Source organism: Micropterus salmoides, unplaced genomic scaffold (assembly GCF_014851395.1).
Source record: "Micropterus salmoides isolate LMB-PRFRI ecotype aquatic unplaced genomic scaffold, ASM1485139v1 Ms_hic_scaffold_18, whole genome shotgun sequence".
Taxonomy (NCBI): domain Eukaryota; kingdom Metazoa; phylum Chordata; class Actinopteri; order Centrarchiformes; family Centrarchidae; genus Micropterus; species Micropterus salmoides.
The window spans coordinates 20,779,831-20,803,100 of NW_024040928.1; the positions used below are offsets into that span (position 1 = coordinate 20,779,831).

Here is a 23,270-nt window from a genome sequence, read left to right on the forward strand (position 1 = left end):
GACAGATGTGTGTCTGGCTGTGTCTCTTTCTCACACACACACACACACACACACACACACACACACACACACACACACACACACACACACACACAATCCTTCAGGAGTTGAGAAAAAACTCTCTTTGTAGGTGTTGCAAGACTTCCTGGCGGACATGCGGCAGATTTACAAAACCTTTAACATGTTTGTTGATACAACCTCTCATTTTGATCGAATGGGACCTTAAAACATCAGAAAATGTAGTATTTTAATGCACATGCTACACTGATGCTACCGTAACCAAATACTGCTCTCTATGTGAATATTTCTCATCAGTGACATTTTCCAAGCAGTTTTGTTTTATTTGTGACGCTTCAAAAATAAGTTGAATTTAGTTTTATGTTGACAGAAACAGTTGAATAATAAATTCACCCTTTGCTATTAACTCTGAATTCAGAATCCAAGCCAATTGAATCAGTCATTTGAAATATGTGTTGATCTGTTGTTCAGCTTAGGAGCAGATATACTGTATAAGTTAGTTGAACTTAGTGTTCATGGGAAATTTTTTTTATTCTAAAGACAGAAGGTGTTTTCTGTAAAGGCAATAAAAGTAACTTGACTTGACACAAACCAACCATTCAAGTGGTCAATCAAAATTCATTCTGGGAAAATGTCACTACTCTCCTGTCTGTTAGAGATACTTACTGGACTGGCGAGGGGACCATTATTGTTTAAATGTTTATTCACTTATTTGGCAGAATAGGCTCTGCTCCTGGGGGTTGCCCAGTGAACCAAAGCAGCATTGCAGGATTCAGCAGGGAATGCAATAAACTCCAAGGGCTTTACAGAACAGAGTCCAATCATCGTTTAGATTTTGGATACAGAAAGTGAACAAGCTTAGAGATGCCAAGTTGGGTTATCGGAGTAACGTAGATAGTGGAGGAACACACATACTGATACAGCCAGTACATTGTTATGCACTAAGCAGCAGCAAAGCATAATGACCAGCTGGGTATTATGAGGAAAGCTTGTTGGTTGATAAAGTTCATCTTCATTGAATGTGACTGGTGACTTGCTTTAATATGTTTGCTGTCAGATGCTACTGATCTCCTGACGGTGAGCACAATGTCAGTGCTTGGCAATAAATAATCTGATTCTTTATATAACCATGAAGGTCAGTTATGTTTAAAACCCTCTGAATAAAACTGAATACCAGCTTTCTCATGTCAATATAAGTAGAAATAGTTATTTTCTCGGTGGATGGAGCTGAAAGTAAATCTTCAGCTTACTCTTTCTGCATCTTGTTTTGTAGGAGACCACTCTGACAGGCTGGCACCTGGTTGGAGATACAGGAGGAAGAGTGTGGTCTGTTCACAGACAGACACCTCCATATCTGAGTGTCCGACACTCGGACGTTGTGAGTGATCTTGGATCCGCCTACTACTGGAACGCACCTGGACTATACCTGGGAAACAAGGTTAGATGCAAACACACACTCGTATAGAGACTGGATTTTTTTTGTGATTGACATCATTTTACTCAGTTTTTCGTGGGTAGATTTTCTTGTACAGTTCACAACTAGAGAATATCAGGAGACACAGCAAGTTATACCGTAAAACTTCAATTAATAGCAGAGTCCCAAACAGCCACCTGCCTCCTTTACTGGCCTTGTGTGGGAACACATTTTGACAAATAAACGCCGGCTTTAATTAAACGCCTGGTCTGGTTTTTATAGAAGTTCTTTGGATATATAAAACCTCTTAAACCCCGCGGGGTCGCCGCTTTATCTGCTTCTAAGCTGCTTAGATTTAGTTAATACAAACATTAATGTTTAAACGTATGATCAATATGTCAGTATGGACATGCTGCACATCGTTAGATCGGTTAGATTCTCCCCAATTCAGTCGTTCAGTTCATTTAACGGAAACAACAAGACCCAAAGTCTAATTGTTATAGATTTATCGGTGTAACCTGCATGGTACAAGAGAGGAAAGGAAAGTGCTTTTGAAGTGCTCGTTAAGTCCGCTCGTTAAGTCCGAATGTGTCCCTTCCTTGATTATTTATCTTCCTTTAGTTTTTAAGGTTCCACCGATTTTCAGAAAAATTCATCCAAGTTGTGAATCCTGTCATGTGAAGTCCATCGCTCTCTGTCTACTAACTTCTCTCATCCTGCACCGTGTTGTTATTTTCTTGAGGTTGCTGCCTTCAGAATAAAAGCGCATAAGCCATCTGTCAGAGCTAGATCAAATGAATGACATGTATTTGATATTATTTGATAATTTTTACATAGGTATTATTCTGTTTGAAATAAATAAACTGTTTCATAGTAGTTTCAGTTTTGTGCAAAAAGAATTAAAGGCCTGTCCCATATGGACGCCTGTCCCAAATATAGGCAGGGTCAATTCAGTGATTTTAGTAAATAAAAGCCTGGGCTATTATTCAATGTTTTACGGTATTTAACTAATTAATTACACCGGTGATTATTTATGTACTTAATGACATAATGACAATTACCACTACTACTCCACTACTACCAAGGTATTTTACAGTATTTCTACACTGCTACCATAGTGCATAGCATAGTGCATGAGATAGATATTTACACACATGCACACACACATACAGTACATACACACGCAGATGCTGCCAGTGCATTGGAAAGAAATCCATTGTGCATGGACAAAATAACGGTTATTTGATAAAACAGTGCCTAATGGCACACTCTAACACAGTCTCAACACAGATTTTACACTATAATATTCTCAGACATAATGTTTTTAGAGACTTTGTACTGGATTGCATTAGATTAGACAGATGTTACATTCACTGTACATGTGAAAAATGTGTCACTGTCATGCTATAGCAAGTGTGATTTGAACATACTGTATCTGGTGTGAAAAGGGAAATGTATATTGATAAGGTGCCACATTTCCTAATTTCCCAATACTTTACCATATAAATAAATTTCGATTTTTTAAAATTCACTTGATTAACACTGCTAAGTATGTGACAAAGAGAACTTTAAAAAAAAATAAAATAAAAATTATTCCAAAGGTGTTGCACCCACAATTAGACTGGTCAAGGTTAAACTAGTAACTCAGTTGTGCAGTTTTGTTCTGTGTTGTTCCACTTACACTGTAATGACACAAAGGTGAGTTGCAGTCTGAACTGTTTGATCTCACTGTCAGGTTACTGCTAACTGACTGTTTGCATCACAACAATAACAGCTCTTACCGTTTACAGTCTGTTGAAAGCGTTGACAGGCAAATATGTAAAAGCTAACATGAGGCTACATCAGATGGACAGACTTGAATATATAAACAGATCCACTTTATGATCTAAAAGTGTATCCCCTGGATGTAAGTCTTGTGAGAATATGTCTTGCTGGGATGTTCATCTCCCTCCCAGCCATACTTCTATGTATCTGCTCCTGCTAATGTTGACTATTTGAATTTGTGCTGCGGTTTTCAGTGGCCATGATTAGACTTTATCACTCCAGCTGGCAAATAGCTGCAGTCCATGTTTCTGAAGTCGAGTTGTTGCCCTACTACAACAACAGACTGACTGTGATGTTAGTCTGGGTGTCATGGCTTAGAGGAATATACCACAGAATTTCATTACTTTGCACCCTGCAGGCCTGGCTTGTCATCTCACTTCTTTGTCTGAAACTCGGTCCCTGCCTCCCTCTAAGCATCCCTCCATCCCCACTTCTTTTCATTGGTCTGCTCCTCTAACTCTCACTCTGTCTCTTCCACGACTCCCATTTTCACCTCCCTGTTCCTAAATCATCTCCCTCTACTTCCCCCAAGCTCTCTCTCTCTCTCTCTTTCTGTATCTCTCTCACTGGCTTTATGTCTCTCAGGGTAAACAGTGTTTCGCCTGTTGAACTCGATAATCAACTGTTTTTCTCTTAGCGCGCACACAAATACACGCTCACACACAAAAAGAAACACATACTTGAATTCAAACACATACTCGCACACACAAAGACTCACACACACTCCGAGGCCTATATAAGTCAGATAATGATGTGTTTTAGAGGCATTAGGGACAGTGGAGCAGAACCGAATGCCTCCAAACATGGGAAACAAACAAATTATCACTGTGTGTGTGTGTGTGCATACTTTATGTGTTATGTGTGCACGTGTGTGTGTCATCGCTAGGAGCAGTGTGCGAGTACTGTATGAAAAAGCGATTTTTTGCTTCAATCTCTGATCGTGTTAGAGATAGATGCCATGCGACTCACACACACACACACCCAGTGTAGTCTGTCATGTTAGCGTGTATCATTGGAAGTGACAGGCTGTGTGGCTGTGTGTAATGACAAACTAGCAGTGGATGTATGAGTAGAAATGTGTGTGTGATAACGCTCTTAATTCTCGTGCGTGACCTCCTGTATCATCAATGCCAAGGATGCTCAAGTGCGCTCTGTGGATGCTCATTGGTCCAGAAACATGTTCCACTAATGCTCATTGGGTATTTTATCGGCTGTGTAGGTCCAGAGAATGCTCATTCACAAGGATGGCCATGAAGTGTGCTCTTTTTAAAATCATATTTTTCCGGTGTTTCTGGTTTATTTGGCATTGGAGTGCAGATAAGTGGGAATCAGCATGAAGCCAAATATAAACTCACAATGCTGCAAGTACGAGAGTGGCATTATTTTAATGAAGTGCTTTGCATTTTTAAAACTACTTTTTATGGCATTTTGCTGACACTTTTATTAGATATTTAAAGCTGCCCTAATCAATATTTTATTTCAACAATAGAATTAAAAAATATTTGTATGAAAAAGGGGTTGCTCGTGATGAACCTACATTATATGATGATATTATCACTTGATTCTACAGTTCCTCCGACTTCTAAGCGTTTTAACATCTTTCTTTCATTGTTTTGATTTTACATCTTGCAACTTCGCTTTTGGTTCAGTCTCACCACTCTTAACCATCTGTTTTCAGTAAAAATAATGAACCAAAAGTATGCAACCTGCACAGCACCAGACAGCAGATAAACAAGATTATCGACTATCGAGTGAACATGCATTTGATATTTTTTTCAGGCTTTTGACACCAAAACAGAGCTACAGGGGGAGGAAGTATTGGACTTACATTCGCCAAGTGGGCCAGAAACACTACTCGAAATAATTACTAATATTCCTCTGTGTCTGTCGGATGTGTTAGCAATTGTTTGCTAAGATGTTCTCCATGTCCATTTTATAAGATGATACTACAGTATGTCAACATTGTGTTTACTGCATGTGTCTTTGTGACCCAAGAGTTCAAAAAACGAATAAATAAATAAAATAGTTTTCCACCCAAATTGGATATCGAACTTGGTTGATTTTATAATTTTTTGTGACTTAGAAATGCTACTTGATTAAACAATATCACCGCAAAGCCAATTTAGTCGCTCTTTTGGAGATTTAATGAGGAGTTACTGAGTTTACTCTTGACCTTTGAAACAGTAGTTGACAAAATAATCTAACTTCAAGGACCATTTAGTAGATGTTCTGGAGCTTTTACCAGCCTATTCATAGTTAGTCATGTGACATGCGCGGTGACCTGGAGGCCAAAACAACAGACCAACATAGCGGCTCACACCGCAATTCCCCCCGTAGAGACGCCGCAAAAGCAGTCAAATTTTATTTGCATCACCTTTCAACTTAAGCAAAAGAAAGATATAAACACAAACTAGAATTGTTGGGCATATCCGATCCATATAACTTTACAGCATCCGCTGCCGCATTTCTACCGTTAAAAACCGCCAAGTCCCTGCCGGTAACGTTTATTTTTACCTTCTGGGGAATCCCTCACTTAACACAGCCTAGGCTTGTCTCCTCCTTGATTATTGCATCCGAAAGCACAACAAACATCCAGCATTTTGGCAACGCAGAAGTAACTCAAAGTAACAGTGTATCACTTGCTTGTTGGTTGTCAGGCAGCGGAAAATAATGTCTTTTCTGTCATCCAAGAGAGCGTTTTCCTTGGAATGTGACGTCACATGAAAACTATGAATTGCCTGATTTCCATCATCATATAGAGTTTGACTCTGGTTTTGTAAGAGAAGTTTTGTAATTATAGCCAGGGATCTACGGTAACTTTTTCCCCCCATGGAGTACACGTGCTCCTAAATGTAGGAGCATGTTGAAAATTGTTGAAGTAACACAGACTTTATTAACATACATATTTATGCTGTGTGTCTGTGTGTATATTCTCCTTCTCCTTGTGTACAATTATGAAGAAAAAACCAGTGAAGTACTAGGGAAGTGTAGACCCTAGTATCTAGACATGTATCTAAGCATGCACCTTTAAAATATTGACAAAGCTTTGTAAATCTATGCCACACATAATGTAAACAAGATTATTAGAAACATAATTTATAACAATAACTATATATTAATATATATCTTACCACTTCATATAATAATAGTAATTACAGTTGGACAATAGAGCAGTTTAATTTTCGTGGGTTTTCATTCATTAAATCCTCGTGCAAGATAAATGGTCTACTTGGTGGTTAGTCTGTAATTTGTCAATTGCGAAGAACTAACTTGTCAATCACAACCATTGATGCATACCAGTGACTTCACTGGGATTTATTCCAAGTAGCAATTAAAGACTTATGGTTCAAAAGACTCATCCACTCTGACAAAAGGATTCCAAAAAAAAAAATGCAGAGTATCTAAACTTCCTAATCCCCTTGTATCCATCTTGTAAAAGGCTCAAAATCAAGAAATGTTTATCATTGGGAGAAAAAGAGTGACAGAGATGGACAGAAAGAGAGAGGAAGTGTACTGGGAGATTAAAGCAGAGAGATAGATGGGGGTGATGGACGAACATGGAGAGAGGAGACACATCCTTTGTTGACAGCTGATGAAAGAAAGCTCAAAATATCTTGAAACTTGACAGACTCACAAACACATAGCTCAGCTTGTGTTACATTTCACCCTAACTTCCTACTCAAACTGCCTCTATCTTCCCCAACTTTCTCTAACCATTTTCATCCTTTTTTTTGTCTACCTTGTCTTCTATATTGTCATATAAAGAAGAGGTAATACAAAGTAATTATGCTTTAAGAGGGAAATCTGCTACAGGTGCAAACCTGAGACAGAAAATGCTCCGGTTTCAGCTTGGTTAGAGTGGTTGACACCTCAAAGTTGTGATGAATGAAGTCTTAAAAGTGTTTCTGTAAAATACTTTCGTGGAAAGAGAATTCTCCCTTTTTACTTTATAAGAACAACATCGGCTTTTACTAAGCTGCTGAGCTGTGACTTATGAGAGAGAAAATGTGTGTAGAGGAGTTTGTGTATAGTGCCACTGCTAATCTATTCTTGATTGCATGAGATGGATTCCCCCTCACATTTCTTCACTTTCTTCTCTGCCTCCCATTTCTTTTTTCACTTACATGGCTGAAAAGGTGCCTTTATATCAATCACAATGGATTTGTTCCAGTTTTCATCAACCAGATAATTTTATATCACACAAATTTGTGTTTTTAGAAAGTGTGTTCAAACCTTCACACTGCAAACCTAATGGCTCAGAAACAAAAAATCATTACACCTGGTTATCTTTTCCACTAATACAACATAATGATCATTGCAAACCTGATTCGCTGATGTTTTTATTACAAAAACATAATGTCAAAAAATATATAAACAGTGAATGCAAGCATTCAGTTTGCTGTGAGTGTTTTGAAGTTAAATTTGTTACTTGTTGCAGAGTATGGAACTTTTTATTCCCCCTACCTCTGTGCTTTTTCTTGACAGCATGAAACATAATAAAATTTACTAGCTGTTGATAACTGTCAAGATGTGTGAAGTAATCCATTAATAGAAAAGCATAGATGAGTCCAGTTCTCATTCTTAGCATACGTTTTGATTTCCCACTATTGGATGTGCTTCCCTGCTTATTCCTCAGAAGCATTAATCTCATTAGGCCAATCCTGATTGGCTGGTGACTGCGTTCGCGTCAGGTTGGTCCATCTAATAGCTTACGCAACAATGCAGCAACATTCAAACACCTCTTCTCGCTTTGCTAGCTGCCTTCTATACACTCTCCAGTCTTCACCATAGGCTGCAACGTTTACCTGCTTAGCCGTTTCACGGTAAGGTTTTTAAGATTAGCACATCACTGTTCTTCTTAGTTAGCACTCAAGCTAACGAAGATGGATCCTAACCTCCCTCACACCAGAGGGAACGGAGACTCGGGGGCTCAAGTCTGTTGTTGTGAAAATAGTTTTTGTTGACAGCTAGCACACCAAGCTAGCTTGTTGGGAAAGGACCCTTTCTTGTCTACAAGCAACATGCCAGCTGGCAGCTAAGATAAAGAGTAGTAAGACTAATGCGAATGCTGGGCCGTGTGCCTGCACCAGCTGAGGCTTACAGCCGGTCCTAGTCGAGGCGGCTCCACTTATGGAGGATGTACTGGAGCTAGATTATGAAGATGACAACAAGGACACCTCAGAGCTCCTCATATCCAAGGAAGAGGATGAAATGTTCATCTCTTCCGCTCAGACCCTGTGACTGACTCTTGGGACGAGGACAGGAGCATGCCGGCTTCCACTACTCCCACGCAGCATCCAATGTGAATATTCCCTGGCCTACAGTGGTAATGGAGACCACCAGATCACATTACGAAGGAAAGAAATTGCTCCAGGATAAGAAGAAGGCATAACAGCTGTTCACATCTGTTGACTTCAAAGACTCATACATCTGCATTCCAATTTTTCATCCACACAGGAAATATCTGAGTTTCACTTTACAGGGTGTCTGTTACGATTACAGAGCTTCCTTTTGGTCTGTCCCAGAGCCCGAGTGTGTTTGTGCGATGTACTGAGGCAGCTATAGCCTCATTAGGACAGCAAGGCATTCGTCTGGCTACAGATTTAGACGTCTGGTTCCTTCTGACACAGTCAGAGCAGGAGGCTGTGACACAAACGAACATCCTCATAAAACATCTGGTCGACTTGAGTTTTATAATTAACACCTTGTTGTCTCCAGCACAGAGTATATCTTCCTGGGGTTATGCCTGGACTCGATGTACTTCACAGCCCACTTGTCAGCAAAGAGGGTGAAAGCTGTCAGGGCTTAACTCATGCATTCTGTTCATGAGGAATTTCCAGAGATAGGTGTCCTCCCTTAGACTGGACCCCGTCTGTCACAGCACATGGAGGGTAATGGTCACTGTGGAATGCATAATGGTGCTGTGCCGCTGACAGCATCTAATTTTCTTGGTACATGGGGAGCCCATGGGCACCGTCCTATCTCAGAAGGTGGTCACTACAGATGCAAGTCTGTCGGGCTGGGGAAGGTAAACACGGGCTGGCCTATGAGAGGCCTCTGAAGAAGAGATCTCCAGTGCTCCCACAGAAATTATGTGGAGCTCTTGCTGGTGTTTCTGACTTTGAGATGTTTCTCAGTCAACATTGTGTTTTAGTGAGATGGACAATATGACAAAAGTAGCTTATATCAACCGTCTGGCACGCAGACTGATATTGTGGATCAGTGTGCATCTCCTGTCTGAGTGATACATGTCTCCAGGGTTCTGAACCTCCTAATAGCTGGAGGATGTTTGAGGAGTAGTGTCTCAAGGCAGGACATATCTCTTCTTAATGCTTGGTTGGCATGAATTGTCATTCCTGCAGGACTTGACTGACAAACAAAGGTCCTTCTCAATGATTAAGGTGTACCTGGGTGCTATTGGTACATGTTATGTGGAGTTTGAAGGTAAAACAGCTAGCCAACATCCTTTGGTCTGCCGTTTTATTTGGGGGCATGTAGGCTACTTCCTGTTCCCAGGCCACTGGCTTCCCCTTTGAATCTGGCGGTGGTTTTGGATGGTCTCTCTGGCCCTCAGTTTGAACCACTGAGGGAGATAGATTTGAAACATTTGTCTCTGAAGACAATGTTGTTGCTGGTTGGCATCTGTGAAATTGGTCTGTAACATTCACATGCTCCGTGCATCCCTCATGCACTCAGTTTGTCCCAGGATATGTCATGCGTGAGCCACCACAGGTTAGGCTTCATTGATACCGTGCCATTCTCTTTACCGCCTTTCTTAGTCATTACATGTGTTGTGCCTAATTCTATGTAGCTGTGCAAGGAATGAAAGGACAAAGGGGTGTCAGAGAAGTGACCAACTCTTTGTATCTTGTATCTGATCCCCATATGGGCAAGTCTTTTTCAAAGCAATGGCTCTTCCGCTGGATTTTGGGGGCAACTGCTTTAGCCTTTATGAGCGAGGGTTTGCAGGCACCTTGGGGCATGTAGTGCCGAGCACAGGACTTTTGCTGGGACAGTGTGCTGCATGTCGAGTGCCTGTGGTTGCTGAGATAAGCTTGTCTGGCAGTACGGGAGTCCCAATATCCCATAGCAAGACATCGAAACAAATGCTATGAATGACACTTGTGTAACCTTGGTGCTCAGAGCAGCATGAGTGAGATGTCTCACCAGACAGCCCTTCTTGCTGGGACGAAGCGAGACAAGGTGTTTATTTTGAGTGATGCTTCATTGTAGCATAAACCAATTAAGGGTAGGTGGACCTACCTCCGGATACTGCGATCACCAGCCAATCAGGATTGGTGCAATGAGATAAATGCTTCTGAGGAATATACAGAATTGCGATGGATTCCATTACACTGTAAAGCAATAAATCATGTTTAAGTCAGTGTAGAGGCTGATAGAGGCAGATGGTGTTATGTTTACAATCACAGAATTAGCATAATGGCATGTGTGAGTTTGATCCCAGCCTCAGGGGTGGATCTTCACTGACTGTATTGAATTAAGGATGTCATCTTGCCATTATTACTTCAAGTCTGATAGACAGCAAATGCTGTTTCTACTGCAGCACTTGTAAAAACATGCAGCATGTAGAAAAGGTCTGTTTGACTTTAAATTTGATGGAATAAAATGCCCTTTATCTGAACCATATGTGCAAAAAAGTACAGACTGTAACCTTAACCTAAGTTGTTTTATCTAATCATAATGTAATAATCTTGACCCAAACCTTACTATGAGTATGCACAGTGTCTATGGGCCTAATCAAGAGCATCATCAGCCCTCCACCACTCTCCACCCCCCTCCCCCTGAGGCAGTAAAATCACCAACCCCAAACTTCATCTGAGGGAAAACCCCATGCAGAGCATGTTAAATGAGAAGCTGACAACCAATCTGCCTCACTCCTATTTGCCAGCACCCACTCAGGTTCATACCCTCAGACTGACCCCCAACCAAACACTGCAAACAACAAGAGAGGACCCCTTGTTGTTCTGGATGCATGGACACCAAAGCAAGTACCTTCAACCTCTACAGTGTCCAGCAGGATCATCCCACAGCTGCCAAAACTTTCTCCCAGTCTGGGAAACCTGGAGAGGAGTAACAAGTTGACGTACAATCAACCTGAAAGCCAACCTGAAAAACACACAAAAAAAATAAAGAATACTGCATGCATACTGTCTGAAACTGTGCTTCTGTGCACATTTCAGAACATAAATTCCTGTCCAGCTGTCATTCCTGCTTATTGTGACTTAGTCTTGCAACTAAGATGGGTAAACACACATAAATTGACACGCCCACCGTCCTACATTATTACCATGTTGGTTTACAAATGCCATCTCCAACTCAAGGAACACTTATCAAGAGCCATCCTGCATGCTATCGCTAGGAAGGACCACCATGGACACAGTGCCCCTCTACACTAGGAGAAAGTATGAATACACAATTTGCCTCAACGGTACTGAACCCACCTTCCACCAATAGGTATGATGCAGCACATCCAAAAAAGCAGGTCTGCACAGAGTCTGTCCCCGAAGATATTGAACCAAACAAGACCGTGCTCTGACTTGCAGACTTTATTTTTGTTTTTGCTACGTTTTCGACAAGGACTTTCCTTTGTCTTTGCCAACATATATATCCCTCTCTCATTCACACTCACACATACAGAAGGTTGGGTTGGATGAATGTTGTTCAGTCTATTGGTCCATCTGGAGCCAATCTAACCCTACTGCTAGGAACAACAATAGTCTGTCTGTGCGTTTGTGTGTGTTTGTGTGTAACCGGTAGATAAACAGAGGGAAAACTCCCGATACCAATTGCAAACAACCACAGGCATCAGAAAGGCGACACAGGTGTGTCTGTGTGTGTGTCTTTGTTTTGCTGGGTATTTGTGTGTGTTCCTGTGTATGCCTGCACGCCTGCCTGTGTGTGTCATTTTAGGGGAGTTTTTTTTACCGAAGCTTTTTTGACAATCTGGTTTTCATTTCCTGAAGGATGATTTCCTTTGTCCCCCCACCAGCCCTCCTTCTCTCTATGCCCAGTCGCCTGAAGAGAGCATCGGTTGCCACTGTTAGCTTTTGTATTCCAAAAATTTAACGAATGCAGATTGGCAAACATTTCTCTGAAGAAACTAGCATGTGGTAGGCACAAAGGGAAGTTGCATACAAATAGCTTATTTCAGTTTAAGTAATATCATTACTCCCTAAAATCAGTAATTTGTTTGTCAATGTACTTTTCTTCTATACCTACAAAGCTGATGGTTGCGCGGTTTCTCACCTCTAAAATCACAAAAGTTCAGTTTCTCCTTGTTGTATGAGATCAGGGAATCCAAACAGTGTTGATGTCTGATGTTTCTGTTCCTCGTTGTTGTATAAAATCAAAGTGATTAGTATGTGTCAAATTATAATTATGTTCTCAATTTCAGGAAACTCATTATTTGCCATATGAAAGGAGATAACTACATGAGGAAACCAAATCAGGGGACACTTGTGTGATTAAATATTTGGTTTATTCACCTTTTTATTTTATGTGTAATGGGAAAAAATAGACAACAGGGAGAAAAGATTTTTTAACTTGAGTGTGAATGTTCATTGTGACCTTAGAAACAGCTGTTGACATAAAAATCTCACCTTAAGGTCGGTGTAATCGTTATTCTGGACCTCAGATCATACGATCTTCATTAGTAGATAAAGTAGGAAATTTCCATTATTCCTGAGCAAATTAAGAAATTCCTGTCCATACATTATTTCACAAGAATGAACTTTGATAACTTTTACAATAGCACTGAGAAGCCCTTAAAATGCAAAAAATGTAAACTTGAATATCTACAATTTCATAACAGCTTGGCAAACTCAGTTCAGTTCAGTGTGCTTTATTGGCATGAATGTTTCATTCAAACTATGTTGCCAAACCAATTTTCAACAAAATCAAAAAAAGTTTACATTTAAATATGACATAACAAGATTAATCCAATCAAGACCATTCAATTTATCAGTTATAAATTACAAAAACAAAAATAACAAATGCAGATAGAACATAAACTACGTATAAAAGTGAAGTGCAGCAGTTGGCTGAGTCACTCGCTGTCCCTCAGGTTGTGACACAGGGCCACATACTTGGCTAGGATTATTCTTAATTTATTGTTATCTTCAGTTCTTTGAAATCCAGTATTAATGGATGGAATTTCTCAAAATATTGCTCTCTTATGCATCTATGTTTGTCACATTTCAGGAGATAATGTGTCTCTGTCTCCACTTCACCTGTCTTACAGTGCTTTAATACTCTATATTCCTTTGGTAACAAGGACTTTTTATGTCTCCCTTTTTCAATTGCAAGGGTGCGGTCACCGAGTCTGTACTTGGTAAGAAGCTGCCTCTGCTTGATATCTCTGACGGTAGAGAGAGATCCAGCCATTTCATAATTTCTGTTTAGGGCCAGATAACATTCTAGCTTGTGTTGGTTTTTTGTCTCTTCCTCACAGTGTTCCAGATAAACATTTTTGCTTTGAGTGATCATTTGGTTTACTCTAATTAGTGTTTGTAAAGCAATGCTGGCTTGAGAAAGGTGTGTGTGTGTGACATGTTGCGGGATTTGTTAGTCTCAGGACTTGCTGACATAAGGAACTCAAATCCCTGGTTTAGCTCTTGGGTTTTTAAGAGCCCTGAAATTGGGGACTTAATCATAAAGTTTATTGCTGTACTCCATCTACTGATGAAGGTCAGGTGATTGAAATGATTGAAAGCTCCAGAACACATACTAAATGGATGTTGAGGTGAGATTGTTTTGTCAAATGTATTAAATTGTTTTGTAATGACAGTAGTTATATTACTGTAACCGGCTGGGTGACATGTTTAGAGTTACTGTTGTTAGTGTCACTGTGTGAAGAGATGTTAGTCCAGTTGGAGCGTTCAGGATAAAATAGTCTGTTTAAGTAGAGTTACTGAGATTTCCAGTATGTTGTCAGCTTAGACTCTGTGAAGCCTGTCAGTAATTTCAGCGGCATATTACAGTGATTTGTGTGAGATAGCATACTTCTGATTGATACTCAAATATATCTTCCAACTTGAAGTTTTGGAAAAAAGTTATATTACACCAGGTTCTGGTGGGAACCCTGGAGGAGGACTGAGGTCGATAGTGACTCATTTTCACACCTCTTCCTGCTCTGTGCCAAACCTACTCCTTAGCATAGGCAGCAAATTAAATCCCATAACTTTCTTCCCCTTGTTTGCTCTCCTCTCGCCTTTCCTCCCTCTTACTTTATCCTTGTTTTGTGTCTCTGTCCTGCTGCACTTTATCCTATCTTTTGTTTCACTCTCCGCCTCCTCCACCCTTGAATTTTCTTATTTCTACTCTCTCTGTTTCTCTTCCTCTCTCTTCTCTGTGTGTCCACTTTCTTTTCATGCTAACTGATAAATAGTAGCAAAGAGGATGCTAGATGTATGTCACTAAAACTTTCAACAGTATTTTAGGTCAAGGATTTTTTATAGGAATTAAAAGTTGTAAATTTGAATTTCAGGATGTAAAATACCTCCTGTAACTGCAGCAAACCCGTAAAACACAAAATTCCCATCTCAACAATGACTTAGTTGAATATTTTCTCTTTTTTTCAGTAAATATATAAATGTAAATGTTGTGATATGAGATTATTTTGCTTTATTTTACCCCCACAAATGAAGCTGAATGACTTGATGGAAGGTTTACTTTAATGAAGATGGTGCCAGGTTCTTGATAAGGGTTTTAACAGCAAGGATTATGTCTTGTTCTTATTCTACTAATAGAGTTAATAACAGGCTTATGGAGCTCTTGGGGGGATGCAACTGATGTCTATTGTAGCTGTGTGTGTGTCTTTGTGTCTGAGTGTTTACTGTTCCATTCCTCTCAATAATTCCCCTCTCCCTTCCTAAAATGTACCTCTCCTGCTGTGCTTTTCTGTTGGTCTTTTATATTTCTTGTTTTTTGATTCTTTTATTTCCTCTTCCCCAGGGTCTTGAAGGGTCATCAGGTTGCCATGACAGAAGCTTTGATATTATCCACGTTGAGTGGATGGCATCAGAGAAATTAGTTTTCTGAGAAATGTCAATAATTTCATAGAAAATAAATTGCTAAATAGTGTCCTAATGGGATAGATAATAATCCATGAAGAAATACAAGTGCCATCAGTGCAGATGTCTTCCTGGGAATACACAGGAGAAGATTTTTCTTCTACTTCTCATTTCATATGATGCTGAGTGGTTACTTTCCACAATTGGATGAGTTAGAGCATTTACAGATGTTTGCAACCTGTTTGTGCTTTGATCTAGATTTTTAGTTATTGGTTAGACGAACCAACAGAGAATTATCACCCAACTCTCAGTGTTTTTGTTGTTTGATGGCCTTCAATATCACTGTTCTGGTTGAGTCTCACTAGTCTCATCACCTCAGCAATTTTTTGCAAAAACATTCTAAAAGCATACATTACGTGACCTGCACAGATAAAGCGGGGGACGGAGAAAGTTAGCAACCCCTTGGTGAACATAGTGGTGCACCTAGCAGCTAAAGATGTCTATGAAGATTCTCAGTCATCCAGGTCATAGTTATCCAACGAAGGTTAAAATCCAGCTTGGTTGAAGAAGTCCAGTTGCCCTTGATTTTAACCTTTGTTGGATAGCAGCTAAAGAGTTGAGAATTTCCTTCTGGAGTTGGTGGAGATGAAAACAGAACTAAAAGTGGACTTAAATGCCTAAAATACATCTATGTCTATCTATATGCTAATGTTATTTTGTGTGTATTGGACATGAGAAAGGCAACTGTTTGCTAACCCATTCCCCATTATCAGTGATATCTCAGATGTTGTATATGATGCTAGTGGCATTGCCCCACAGTGACCCAAAAAATCAGTTAATGCAAGTTTAATTTGTATGTATGCATACTTATAACATTTACTTTAAGACATTTTGTTTTAATTTTTTTTTTTACATTTAATTGGCTTGAAGAGCACATAATGTTCAACCAAATAATATATACTCCTTTTCATCACACTGCTGTTTTGTTGCAGTGGAACATACTTGATGAATGCAGAGCCCATGCTGGAGTGCAGATGAGCTAATGGTGAAGGAGATCGAGCAGCACAAGTGTCTTTTATGGGTAGGCTGTGTAGTGTAAGTTTAAGCTGGGATTTTACTGTATTCTGGAGTCCAAGTCAGCAAATGGGGTTAGATAGAGAATAAGTGTTAGTCAATAAAATTTCCACCCCAAGTACACCTCCATGCCCGCTAGTGTGTATGTGTGTGTGTATTTTCAGTCAGCTGTGAAAGTGGTGATTCCTCCTCCCGGTTTAAGAACTGAGAGTAATGATGTAGAATGGAAGAGGTTTATGGAGGCATTAAGCCCACCTCTTACACCCTCTCTATCTCTCTCTGTCTAAGGCTCAATTTCTTTGTCTCTCTCCCCCTCTTCCTCAGTGTCCCCCTCTCTCTGTTTTTATGGTGGCATTATTATCTCGCTCTCCCACCCATTACTGTTCAGGTTGGAGCAGAATAATAAATTTCAGGATCATGCCGACGCAGCGATTCTCCACCCAAAGCTCATTCTGTGGACTCGACAGAAACACTGCACTGAAACACACAAGACAACAAAGATTGTAGAATATTCTTGTTCTCCTTACTTCTTAAACATTTTTAAATATTTTTTTTAGGAAAACTGTCATTAGTGGAAGTTGTAGTGGTTGTGTTGTTGAAGTAGTGGTGGCACTGGTACAATGAGACTGCTGCCATAAACAATTAATATATTTCTTAAATACACTGTGTACGTGTGACAAAGTAGGTGTTACATTTTTTAAAAACAAATTGTTCAATATATTATGTGTTTAAATTATTCTAAGATGCTTTTTTTCTGAGACTTTATTTGACTACATCAGATTTCTGTGCCAGTGTGCTTGCTGCAGAAATACATTACACCAAGTTCTGAAAAACAAGACACATCTGTAATATGTGCTAAAGACTGTGAAGTATGCAGGTGGCCAGTCATCTTTGTTGTACCATCGTGTGACATTTGGTCTACAATTCCTATATTATGTGATTTCCTTGCAAACTAGCTCCCCCTTTCTTCTTCTGGTTGATTGTCTTTGTCAGTCTTTTATTTCTATAGTAGTCAAAGATGCTGTGTGGAGTTTGAAAAACTAACTACAAGTTATGTTTACCTTCAGTGTTACTCGCCAAAGCGCAATGCATTTGTTGTATCCTTGAAATCGTACAAAATAAGATGAATGTATTTCCTTCCTTATAAAACACTTCAGATTTTTCTTAGAAAATTGCATATCTTGGCGCATCACCGCCACCGGTAGAGCAGTGGAATAGTGTGAAACAATTGGCAGGAATGTGTATAGCATTGTGTATGTCCTCATGCGCATGCAGGACAGAAACAAAATGGGGTCCCACTCAGAGAAAAAACCCTCCATGACACTATTAGAGGTCAATAACACCACTAGATACCCTTAAAGTAGAACTGTTTAACTGTCTGAGCCACCTTAGTCACTACTCTGGCCGGGGTTGCTTAGTTTTTGGTTTCCTTTAGTCACATTTATGCTCTTAATCTCTACGTGCCCCCACATCCTTCCTTTGTCAAATGAAACTAAATTAATAAGCAATAAATTATACCCATGCTCAGTTCAATATGCTAACAGATTTTGCTACAGCTTTACTTGGTCAGGTATGACCTGTTTCTTATTGAGACTGATGTTTGCAAACTTTAGAGAGCTAGTGCTCTGTAACTGTCAAAACTGATTCAGTTCTCTGACTTCTATGACTCTTCTCCAGTTGTGTTACTGTAACACTACGTTTTACCATCCTGTTATTGTCACTTGTGGCCTCAGTGGTCAGCATTCAGCTAAGCCTAATGAACATGTAGGTGAAGTAAACTCTCCCAGTTGTTGAGAATTATTGTGAGCCCGTTGTCAGGTGTGAAGAAGTTTCTGAGACTGATGAAGACTTAACATAGCATCATTTATTGAGCCAGGCCGAGGAGATACAGTGCCAGCATACAACATGTGAACACGTCAAATGCCAACACCAAATCTGAAGGATAACATCTTGTGGTCCCTTTTATGTTTCTGTCTTCCCCCTAGTGCATGTAGGTTTCTCTATTAGGTCACCTTCACCTAGAACACCTAATCTATCTGATGTTTAGATTCCAGTGCTTCGTCATATTGGAATCTCTCACTATCCAAGAGTTGTACTCTAATCTGTGGAGCCAGTTAGTTCTTATAAACATTCTTGAATGGCTCAATCTTGTAAGATTCCCAGAGAACACTGATATCTTCTAGCCTGACGTTTGAGCTACTGTCTCTAGCTAATCAGTCTATTGTTAAGTACGTGTGAGAAATACCTAAAGCTATAATGTCAAACACTTATGGGGTCAGCTATATTACTCTAAGCTAGACCTGTCTTACCTTTCCCTGTTACATCAATTAGGACACCTAAGAAATATACTCAACACCAGTTAATCAATTGTATACAAGTTGTTTTTCATGCTTTGAGTATCAGCTGTGTGCTAGGAGACACATAAAACATCATTAATCACGTCAGTAATTTTGCCCTAATTCTACAGATGTTTGCAAAATTTACTAATCTGTGTTTCTCTGTCTTTCTTCAGCTTTCAGCCTACGGAGGGAGTGTGATCTACACTGTGTCTTATACTACCGACCAACAAGAACAAATGGCCATTAGAGTCACCTCAGAACCTGACCTAATCATAGAGGTATGTTTTCAAGCATGCACACAGATAAAGACATCATAGAGCACTGGCATACTTTGATATTAAATGCTAATGAAGGGCTGTTTAACAATATAACTGTCTTTTATATGGTGTGTGTAATAGGTTTTGATTTTGAAAGGGTTATTTAAACCCTGTCATTAAATCTGGCAGATTCATCAGAAGCAGTGGCAAGTGTAGAGCCCTGAAATAAGCTCCAGATATCTGGGCAGCACCTTGGTCAAGGGCGTTGACCAGGAGTGTTCCTAACACTTAACACATGCAAGGTTTTTAGAGTGGGAGGAAATTAGAGAAAACCATCATCAGTGTGAATATGTGTGTGTCTGTGTTTAGGGGCGGCAGCATTATTTCTTTTCCCACAAGCCATTGACTTTTGCACCAGTGAAGACCACTAAATGAAGTAGCAAATAAAAGCAGTTAAAACACACACACACTAACAGAAGTGCACACACACACGCACACACACAAGCAGCTACAGCTGGCAGAGAAATGCTGAACTTAGCAATAAAAAATCCAGATAGAGTCTCTCTCCCCTCTCTCTCTATGTCTTTATAATGAGCAAGTTGTGTTATGATGTATGGCACCAATAAGCAAAGCAGCAACACTATTAGTTAACTGTTTATATCTCCTACTGTATATCACTAAACAACATTGTGTGTTTGTGTGTGTGTAAGTGAACAGTACACACACAAATACTGACAGGCCCATAAGCAGGTTTGGTGTGTGTGTTCCTCCACGTTCACAGTGTGCCAGAGCTGCAGAAATGATGTTATCTCCCACACACAACTTTTCACCAATGACGTGTTAAAGACTAGGACCTTTTATTTAGAATAGTTTGAAAATAGATTCAAATACTCTATCTTTAATAAGATGCTATAACTTGTGGAAGTATCTAATTTTTAAATGCGTATTGGAAAACAATTAAAAGATAAATGAAAAGTTTCATCCCACAGAGATGCAATTTTAGATTAAATATGGACACAAATGCAAAAACTAATTGTATTATGACTTTATGTGGATGTGCCATGAAAATGCAGAAATGAAGGGAAAAAAACTGAAGGAAAAAAGCTAAAAAAGAAAGGAGGGAAGGAAGAATGAAGGAAAGGGGGGAAAGAAGAAATTACCGTAGGAAACAGAGGAAGGAAGGAAGGACAGAATATAAGAAACAGGGTGGAAGGGAACAAAGAAATAAACCAAGAAGTGAAAAAGATGATAAAAAGGTAAGAAATATAACTGAGGGATGGATAGTCACAGACCAATGAGCTTGTGTAATTTAAAGACGTGTCAGCGAGATCGATAGGCAGGAAGGAGATGGGAGGAGAGGAGGACAAGTGTCGGCCTCCTTGTCAACAAAAAGCCACTCCAAATGACGACCATAATGAACCACCTACACGCTGTCAAACGGCTCTCTCACTCTTCACTGTCTCTCTTTCTCTCGTTCTGTTTCTCCTCCACTGTTTACTCTGCATATCTGCACCAAGTTGTGATATAGTTTGTTGTGTGGTTTTGTGAAGCGCACAAAGAAGCTTGCAACTCGGGTGTAACTTTCTGAATAGACAATAATCTCTCTGTTTTTGTTTGTCTATATGGCTGTTGTTCACTTCCACGTCTTCTCTCAACCCAGCCTACTTTAACAGCCTCCATCATTGCAGTAAAAAGAAAATATGCAAATACCAAGCGCTTCATGATGACAACAACAACAATCATTGTACTGGAAATATGTGCATCTGGAGCTTCTCATTTAGCCTAAAAGAACAGATGTAAACTTGATTTTGATATGTTTCCAAATTCCAGTTTGGTGCTCACTTATGCAAATCAATATATTATGAGTTTAAAAATATGGGCTTGGAGCTGAGAGCCACAGGGGAAGACGTGAAGTATTGAGAGATGCACTTTTGTTTGTTTTGGTCTTTTCATGGGATTTCTTCACAATACAAAGAATATAGGAAAGTGCCAACATTATCCTTTAATTACTGAATTTTGATTTTGAGAAGCAATAAAAGACAGAAAACTATTTTTTTCAGAGGTGACTTTTTTCATCTATCTGCTTCTTTTCTGTGTCCCTCTTTCTTCCCATCTTTATCTCTGCATCTCTCTACCCTGGTACTTCTTTCTGGCTCTTTATCTGTCCCTCCATCTACTCCCTTTCAATTTGTTTTTATTTAATGGTTTATTGGCATGGTGAGCTCTCTCTCTCCCTCCATCAGTAGTTGTCACTCTGTGTTAGCCGCTACATGCCATTGATCTGTTCTCAACAAGAGATAGTCAGATACAAGGGCTAGGCTCAATTCACTTTGCATTCTGTCCATTCAAAATGTCAATAGAAACTGCAGCACATTACCTAATGACACATAATTCACTCTTACTCATTTTTTCCAAATCACTTGAGTGTAATAGTCCTTTCCGATAGAGGTGTCATACTGTATTTATGTTGAATGAATATCCACTTTCTAGATTTTTAGAATCAAAAGTGATCTGCAGCAAAGTAAATTAAAGCAAATTAAAAATGTTTCTTTCTACTTTCCCTCCCAGGGAAGTGGGATCAAGATTATTGACAGAAGGTTTGGCCAGCCAGTGTACCCGTCCTCGCCGAGCACCAATCACATTGTTCTCCTTCCTGAGAACTTCCTGGTTTCAGAGAGCAATCGGCCGATTAGTCGGAGGGATTTCTTGTCTGTGTTAGCCAATGTGACTAGAGTGATGGTCCGGGCCTCTTATAGCACAGAACCCAGTTCTGTGTACAGGTAGAAACAAACACTCACACACACACACACACGCACACACACACACACACACTCAGTTGAGCATTATGTGATGATAACATACAGCAAGTCAAGTCTCCTGGATATAGTCATAATTAATATTTTAGTTGGTGCTTAGTATTATTTTTTTAACATTTAAAATTCCAAATATCATCCATTCACTGTAATAAGATGTGTTATATATGCATTTAGTTTGAGTACATATTGAATGCCCTATAACTGATCAGTACTCTACAAACCTCTAGCGCGACTATTGATTGATGCAAGTGTAGATATTGTCCCATGACAAGTATGTAATTACTACTCTAACAACCGCTAGAGTGCCTTGGTGAAAAGTTGTACTTAGAATAAACACATTTTCATAGTGGTAGTGTTACTTTGTACAGGCAATACATTATGCTCCCAAGTTTAAAATATCCTATTGTATAGTTGCTAATTTAAACTCTTAGATTTATTAAACAAAACAACTTACCCAGCGTTAAGACTCTCAGGCAGCCTTTGGATAACCCCACTTTAACCTTCTATAAACCAAACATAAAGGGGGATTGGAGGTAAATTCTGCCTGAGAAAATGAACTCTAAACCCTGTGTGAAGTGAAGGTTTTAAAAATAGACACAGGACCAATGTTCCACATGTTGATGTTGTTGATATTTGGATATGCGTGCGTGTGTGTGTGTGTATGTCTGGTGTATGCATGTAGACTCCATTCATTCTCAATGCAGGTAGCTAATCCCTCTGCCAGAGGAGAGAGGGTAGCATCAGCTGTAGAAATCTGCTCTTGTCCTCCTGGATATGCTGGAACTTCCTGTGAGGTAAACACACTCAAACACACACCTACTGCAATTTTAAAACAGCCTTGGCAAAAAGTACATAAGTAAAAATAACATACATATACTTATGTACATTTTCCCAAGACTCCTAGCCATTTATTTTAAGTCATGTTGAATGTAAAATGTCTGTGTACACATCATTTTGATCCCTAAATCTTGGTTTTATTGTATTTTTCTCTTAGCATACCTGCTTCTTAAACGCTTACTTTTAGTATTACATGATCAATCAAAGATCATCCCAGTTTTCTTTTAAAGCCTCTTTAGCAAAACTAAAACAACAATGTCAAGTCAGTGTTTAGTTTCAGAAGGTGGCAAACTCACATACACTCATACGCAATTCAACAGACTTAATCACACACAGAAACATACACTGTAATGCAGAGAGACAAGCACACACACTCAAGGTGCTAATTAGTGGACCAAAGGATAAATATTTAAAGCTTAAAGACAGACAACTCTATTTGTCTTCTTGTCTTTCTAACTGTGTATGTGTGTGTGTTTGTCTTTCTGTGTGTTTCAGACATGTATTCCTGGTTTTCGGAGGGTTAAGGGAAATCTCTACAATGGTGTGTGTGAAGCTTGTCGTTGCCACGGACATGCTACACAATGCCATGAGATCACAGGACACTGCCTGGTAAGATGACCAATAAGTTGATTAAGACACTCATCTGTCTGTCTGATCAT

General features: G+C 39.5%; 1 protein-coding gene across 10 annotated transcripts in view; it reads left to right on the forward strand.

Annotated features, from left to right (window-relative positions):
* The window catches only part of lama2 (laminin, alpha 2), a 224,143-nt gene that overhangs the window by 76,256 nt on the left and 124,617 nt on the right, over positions 1 to 23,270 (forward strand). For all 10 annotated transcript variants that reach the window (XM_038726304.1, XM_038726303.1, XM_038726305.1 and 7 more), the window contains 5 exons: positions 1,292 to 1,456; positions 18,875 to 18,979; positions 21,527 to 21,738; positions 22,457 to 22,568; positions 23,107 to 23,220. In XM_038726304.1, coding sequence (XP_038582232.1) covers positions 1,292 to 1,456; positions 18,875 to 18,979; positions 21,527 to 21,738; positions 22,457 to 22,568; positions 23,107 to 23,220 — 708 coding nt within the window. The remainder of the gene's footprint in view (positions 1 to 1,291; positions 1,457 to 18,874; positions 18,980 to 21,526; positions 21,739 to 22,456; positions 22,569 to 23,106; positions 23,221 to 23,270) is intronic.